Source organism: Scatophagus argus, chromosome 10 (assembly GCF_020382885.2).
Source record: "Scatophagus argus isolate fScaArg1 chromosome 10, fScaArg1.pri, whole genome shotgun sequence".
NCBI classification, from domain to species: domain Eukaryota; kingdom Metazoa; phylum Chordata; class Actinopteri; family Scatophagidae; genus Scatophagus; species Scatophagus argus.
In genome coordinates, this window is record NC_058502.1 from 5,483,838 (window position 1) to 5,491,026 (window position 7,189).

At 38.5% G+C, this 7,189-nt stretch overlaps 1 protein-coding gene across 1 annotated transcript; it reads left to right on the forward strand.

The window, feature by feature from the left end:
• Nucleotides 1-232: 232 nt before the first annotated feature.
• LOC124066543 (vasoactive intestinal peptide) lies at nt 233-6,646 on the forward strand. The gene is made up of 6 exons (XM_046403020.1): nt 233-607; nt 1,462-1,566; nt 2,325-2,429; nt 3,557-3,682; nt 4,604-4,715; nt 4,969-6,646. The coding sequence occupies exons 1-6, from the start codon at nt 438-440 to the stop codon at nt 4,975-4,977; spliced, it is 627 nt and encodes a 208-aa protein (XP_046258976.1). The 5' UTR covers nt 233-437; the 3' UTR covers nt 4,978-6,646.
• Nucleotides 6,647-7,189: the final 543 nt, after the last annotated feature.

The following is a 7,189-nucleotide window of genomic DNA, read 5'->3' on the forward strand; positions in this document are numbered from 1 at the left end:
CTTGTTAGATGCAAGAGGAAGCCTTATAGCATGGATCATGAGTTCATGCATGTGCACGTTGCATCAGTATTTCTGGAGTCCTGCTGCACGAAACAATATCTGATCAGAAAACCCTTGAGTTTGACTTCCCATCTGAGATCTTTTCAATTTTGTTTTCCTGTCCAATTTTCAGTTCCTCCCTTCCTGTCTTCCCGCAGCAGGTGACTGCACTGTGATGGCAGAGGAGCCCAGGGAAAATGATCAGATGAGTCAACGGCATCAGCCTTGACATATAAGTTAGTTATTCCTACGATTAGTTAGAAGAAAAAGAAAAAAAAACCTCCCCACTAATTTCACCATAGGCCTGTTTGGTTCCGACCGTGAGCAAGACTGATGACGGAAGCAGCGACCCGCTGACGTCTCAGGCCCTGATCGAATCTGATGTCCCCTCCTGCTCCATGAGAATCATCCAGGTGTATAAAATGGACCTGAAGGGGAGAAAAGAAAAGACACAGAGAGTCAGGAAGCACCGGGTCAACAGAGTGGAGATACAGCAGCGGCTCAAGATCAGGACTTTGGAGAGCGCAGCGGATAGAGCAGAAAGAGGACACCTTTCTCTGGAGCACATGTAAGATTTACACAGAAATTATTATTCGCATTATTACTTTACATGGTTAGTTCTCTGTGTTCTTCGTGTTTGCTTATTTTTGTGTTTTTGCTCTTTTAATGCGCTCCATCCAGGTTTTGGATACGTGTTTCCAAAAGACTGAATACTGAGATGTAATGACAACAACAGCTCGATACATAAAATTTGTTTTGTGGTTTGTGGTGATAAGAGAACTGCAGCATCCCCCCGATGTAATGAGCTGTTTAGCGCTAGTTGGTGTCCTCGCAGTGCGTAATTACGCGTTGGACACTACTGAGTTATTTTTCTTTTCTCGTGTCAAAAGCACCCGTTGACCGAGAGATGTGTTAAATATAAACACTCTTCGGCTGTGTTCCATTTCATTTAACAAGTATTAACTTGAGAGTCAGAGAGCTGAATCAGTTAAAAAATAAGATTAAACTAGCGAACGATCTCTAAGAGGCGCGGGCTAAGACGCGGATTTCCACAAATGAAATTACACGGATGCCTTTTTTGGTGAGCTAATTTCAGAATTACTACTTATTCTGTATTGGGGAAACAACGCTGCGGCGTCCCGGGGTGTAATATGAGGCTTTGTCTTCCCCAACATGCGTAATTACGCATAAAATTTTCCTCTGACAAAATTCACCCGGTGAGCGATTTCTGAAATATCAATGATACAATCTGAGTTTAAATTACTCTCCTATTTCTTACCCTTTGCCTCGAGCAATTAACCGCTTGTTTACGATATGACTGTTGCGTGTAATTGAAGACAATGAATAAAACTTACCAGGTACCTTGTGTACTCACTGTATTCAGATTGGAGGGGGATAACACATTCCTGTTTCCATCCTCAGGTGTAAAGCGATGTTACAACGGACCGGCCCCCAGCTGCTTTTCCTAATAGCCCTGTGCAGTGTGTTGTACTCACGGACTCTGAGTCTGCCATACACATCCATGAGGTAAGAGAAACCTGTGTTCTTTCCAACTGAAACTGCTGAGATGAAGAAAAAAACAAAAAACAAAAAAACACCATCCAGCGCTGTATGATTAGACCTGTGGGTAAATGTGAGCTGCTTTGTCCCTGGACTCCTTCTCCGGACGAAAATTCTTGACTTTCTGTGCCTATGTTGTCATTAGTATTGACAGAAAGAATTTAAAATATTAGCAATATGTTTAGCTTAGTCGATGCCAAAGGTCGTAGATCACCTGAATTTTCCTCAGAACGAGTATCGTTTCAATGAGTAAAATTCCCTGTGACAAAGTAACGAAAAGCGAAAATCGCTTTAATATTTCTGTAATTTGTGATGTTTCTGTACTTATCATAACTTGCACTGACCCTGTAAAAAAGAGGTAATAGATAAATTGTGATCTTATCGTGAATTATGACTTTCTCATTAAAAACAGTGTTCTCAGAGATTACGCACGCTTCGCCCTTTAACGCACCATCTGCTGTACAACTCTGGACGAGTTGCGCTTGTTGGTACAAGAATCAGACATCAGTTTCAGGGCAAATATACTTGGCAAGCGTCATTTCTCTGCAGCATCGCTATATGGGCTACTGCACTGCTTTTTACAGTAAAACGAAAAGCTTCCTGCTGCCCGCTTTAGAGCATGATTAGTAGAATTGGAACCGGTGCGTGGCTTTTTGTGCCCATGTGTAGCTGCCTGTGTCAAATGTAACCAGAGATTAATGTAACTGTCCTGTGATGCTGTGTAGACCGTCGAGACACGCAGACGGTCTGTTCACCAGCGGATACAGCAAACTCCTCGGACAGCTTTCAGCGAGGAGGTACCTGGAGTCTCTGATCGGGAAACGGGTCAGGTAGGTGACCTTCCTGTCCTGTGGGTCCGGGGGAGTGGAGAGCTGGAAGGCAAGGGGTGAGGCTGAATTTCGCTTCAGAGTCACTAGAAAAAGGAAAACGTGGGGCTTTAGCTGTTTTTTGACTGATTTTCAGAGTCAGACCTTGAAATTGTAGGATTATAATAACAGGTATAATAACAGGATTTCTTCAAGTTTTAAGTCTGTTTTCGCTTTTGGGGGATTTTCTCAGTTTTTTCTATGTCAAGAATAAACCCAATGCCAGGTTGTAGACCGCTTCATAAACTGCTGTGCAGACCTGTCAAGCCTCGCTTCAGATTCATGTAACACTAATTCTGTTCTTGAAAACAGAAAAGGGGAGAAAGTGGATAAGTGGGTAATCTGAAGCCAGCATCAGCCTCTTCCTTTAAAAAGGTCCAAAGCCATCAGAGAATAGATGTGCAAAAGTGTAGATTAAATTTAAATGGGTGTAGAAGTCTGAAGCTCTAACATGTCACCCCACAAAAGTGTGACAAACTGCCCTTCTGAATGCTGTTTAGCTTTTTGTGTTTGTGGTGTCGTTATCGTTATCGTTTTTCCTTTAAATATGCTGACTATTAAATTATAGTTATTTATAAAAATACATGATTCAGAAATGTGCTTGAAAATCATTTGCAAAATTAAAGTTGATTTTAAGCCCCAGATTTCACCAGGGTGATCCCTAAAATCCATCAGTCATAGAATTAAGATCAATTGCTTGTAAGTTTTACTTGACTTTGTAAGTCAAGTTAAAACATTTTCTAAACATCGGGAGACTTTTTACAAAAAAGTGAAAATACATCTTATTTCACTAGAGAGAGGTGATTTTCTGTAATGTTTACCGTTTAACATCAGGGGACTTACTGACATTTGCAATGAAAAGACATGACCTGCTTGATGATGCATTTTGTAATTGATCAAACATTTTTAAAGGTTAATTTATGCCATAATTGCTTCATTACATGTTTGTTATTCAGCCAGGAGGGATTCACACACACAAAGAGAAAAAACACACACACCATGAGTCAGGGCTGCACTGACTTTGCATTGAAACGTCCTGCCCTCTGAACTCTGGTGACCCTCTAATGCGTTCATTCTTTTCTCCTGTCCAGTGATGAGCTCATGGAGGAACCGGTGAAGCGCCACTCAGACGCCATCTTTACAGACAACTACAGCCGATTCCGCAAACAAATGGCCGTTAAGAAGTACCTGAACTCAGTCTTAACAGGAAAGAGGAGGTAGGCATCTTTCCTCTCTACCTTCACATGTCCACCTCTGTTTCATTCACTCCCTTAGGCTAATTGGATATGGAAATAACTTAATGCAAGTGCACCTTCACCTACTCTGTAAAAACATACACTTTTAAGCGTACACTATTGTCACCAGTAGGTTTTCGGGTCCAATCTTGTTTCTTCATTTTGTAACAATATTTTGCGAAACAAAAGAAAAGAAAGAGTAGGATTTCAAATGGAAATCTCTGCAGGTGACAATTTTCTTTTGAACCAGCAGAAGCCAATAAGAAATACTGCAACTAAAAGAATATTCACATTGACTTTACCGGACTAACCGATGAATTATGAGAAATTTAAGGAAGTAATTCTACAGCATACAAATGTGCAGCCTTCATAACAATTTGTCTAGCATTTGTCTTGGTTTGATGCTCTGATCCTGAGCCTGTTAATGAAACACCGTTAGAAACTAATTTGGACCTTCACGGCAGTTGATAAAAAATAAGAATATGTAAAGGAAAAAAGCTCAGATCCAGGACGGCACAGAAGAGCTGATTACTGAACCAAGACAAAATAGTCACATTTGCTACTTGAAGTTTATGATACACATAGACAGTTAAAATACAACAACTTTGGTGAACATGTCATTGAAGTTTTTTTTTAAGTTTATGTGTTCAAATTCATTGGATCTATGAAATTGGAGCCAGAGCAGAAAATATACAGGACATGTAGTAAATTACTTAATATATGGTTAAGAAATGACAAGAAATAAAGGCAATTCCTTCACATTAAAAAGGCTTTATTCCCAGATCAAGTGTGCCCTTGTTTCCATCATGCTCTCCTTAATTGTGCCTTAGAATTTTAAAGTGTTATGTAATAAAATTTTCTACCTCCTGCTCCTACATCCTCACATCAAACAAACAAATACAGCCTAGAAGATCCTGGCACCAGTGACCTGGAGGAGTCCAGGGACGAACCCACGACCTTCCAGGACAGCTACAACGACATCAATGTAGATCACCTGCTAAACAACTTTCAGCTGGTAGGAACACACACCCATACACACACACGCAAAAGTTAAAATTGATCCTTTGGCAAATAGAGGCTCAAGAGCATCCAAACATAATGTCCTAATATGTGAACTTTTAAACGACTAGAGGGAACTAATATTTCTGCAGTTAAATGTTTATGCCTTTTTACTATATATAGTATATGTCTATATTGCTAGATTGTCAGTTGTTCTAGATCAGTAACCCTCATTCTGTCCATTTCCTCCCCTCTCCTGTTTTGTGCAGCCACTTTGAGGAGGGGCCTGTGTTCCCGTGAATCCCTGAAGTCATCCTCATGAAACCGCCCATTCCAAAAACAACACCGTATTAATTCAAAGGACATTTGGAAGTCAAATCAATCAATGATGATGTGTTCTCCAATGTGATTATCTATCTATTCATACACACAGTACATGTTTACACTGTATATATGCAGTATATAAATACCATACTAATAGCTAAAGATTTTGGCCCAATGACCCTGTGGGCAACACTGAGCAACATGTGTGTCCAGTTTTTAAAAACTGGCAACAGTGAACATAAACAAAAGTACCACGTTTACTTTCTCTCAGATCGCTGTTGTTCCAACAACTTTCAATGGAACAGTTTCTGTCCTTTTTAAGAAACCACTGTCATATTAAATTTGAGTGAAATGTATCCCTTCAACTTTAAGTAAAACATTTGACCCACTGAATGTCAATAGAACATCATTTACTTTAAAAAGTGTACCTTACCCATTGATTTTAAGTTACCACTGTTCACTCAGTGAACTCTGAATGGAAAATAAGTCCAACTGAATTCTCATGAATTTTCACTGACTGAATTTGCATTAAATTTCAATGGAGAACGTGTTTAATCTTCAGTGCAACACTTGCACCATCTACTTTCAATACAGTAACTTTTATACTGAATATCAGTGGACTATTGTCACTAGTTTAACGAAACCAAAATTTGCCTGATGAACTTTGAATGGAACATCTGTATTATTGAATTATGACTCACATTCACTAACAAGTAGTTCCATTCACTTTCAGTGGAGAATTTGGGCACTTAATCTTCAATGGGACACTAGCACAATTAGCTTTCAGTGAAATTACTGCTTTATAAAAAATTTAATATTTTGTTTCAGGATAACTGTTGTTCATCAAATTTCCATGGAAATATTACTGTTCCATTAAAGTCTGAGTGAAACTTCTCCCAATAACTTTCAGTCAAACATATGACCCACTGAATATCAATGGAAGAGCATTAGTTTTATTTATTTTTTTGTTTTGTTTTTAGTGTATCTACTATGCATTTAACTTTAAGTAAGACATTTGTACCATTAATTTTAAATGGAACATCTGTGATCAGATTCTGATTAATTGATTATATTCTGATTAATTTAACTAATGCAAACCAATAGTTCCATCAACTTAAATGGAGAATTATAGTAACATTGGTTTCCAGTCACTGCTATCACTGCTTTATAATAAGTTCCATTGACCCATTTATCTTTAATAGAACGATGGTTGCATCTAATTACACTGAAGCATTTGATTGATTTTGGTGTGATAACTTTCAACAGATTTGACCTTTAAATACACATAGGATAAAAAATGGGTTGCAACAGAACATCTGTTTTCACAGGTTATGGAACAGTTTTAGAGAATCCAAATGTGGTCATTTGATGATTAAAAAACCAAAACAACAACAAAGGATCAAGAGGAAGTGAAACACATTTTGAATGGGCACAGATGCATATATTCACTTTATACTATTATATATGTAGAGTAAAGACGTTATAACTGAGCATAGATCTGCCTTTAGTGCATATAGTGATGTACACCACCAACCAAATAAAAGATATTGGTTTATTTTTCAAAGCTGAGTCTTTTGTCTGGCTGATTGTTTGATGACTGGAGTTTCAGGACATGAGTTTGATCACTTTTGGTGATAGAAATTCAGCTGCTGATGGCTGATATTTTGTGAAAGCAACATTCTGCAAGACTTCTTTTTTGCGGGGGTGAGGAACAGCATTTAAACTATCACTAAATAAGCACTAAATCACTCTACTGACCATTTTATCAGGTGCTCGTGGCCTTTTGAAGGAGAATGACAGCTTTAATATTATACAAGCATATTAACTACAATATGTATTTTGAATTTTTTTTTTAATCACAGATTTTTAAAACAAATACTTTCATCCCAGCTCAACTAATGAGAGTTTCTAAATGAAGAAGCCATGAGTGTCATCATGTGACATGTTGACATATATGAGAACATAGCAGCAAGCGACCTTCACTTCTTGCCCACAGGGATCAGCTGATTGACATTAAGTTCAGTAACACTGACATAAAAACAACGAGTGTGTCTCTTCCTCTTAAAATGCCTAATTCTTCCCTTATTCGACCCAGAAGCTAATTTAAGAGCCACCATCTTACCGGCTGTATCAGAGATCACCTGGGAAACCTCGTCTGAGTATCCT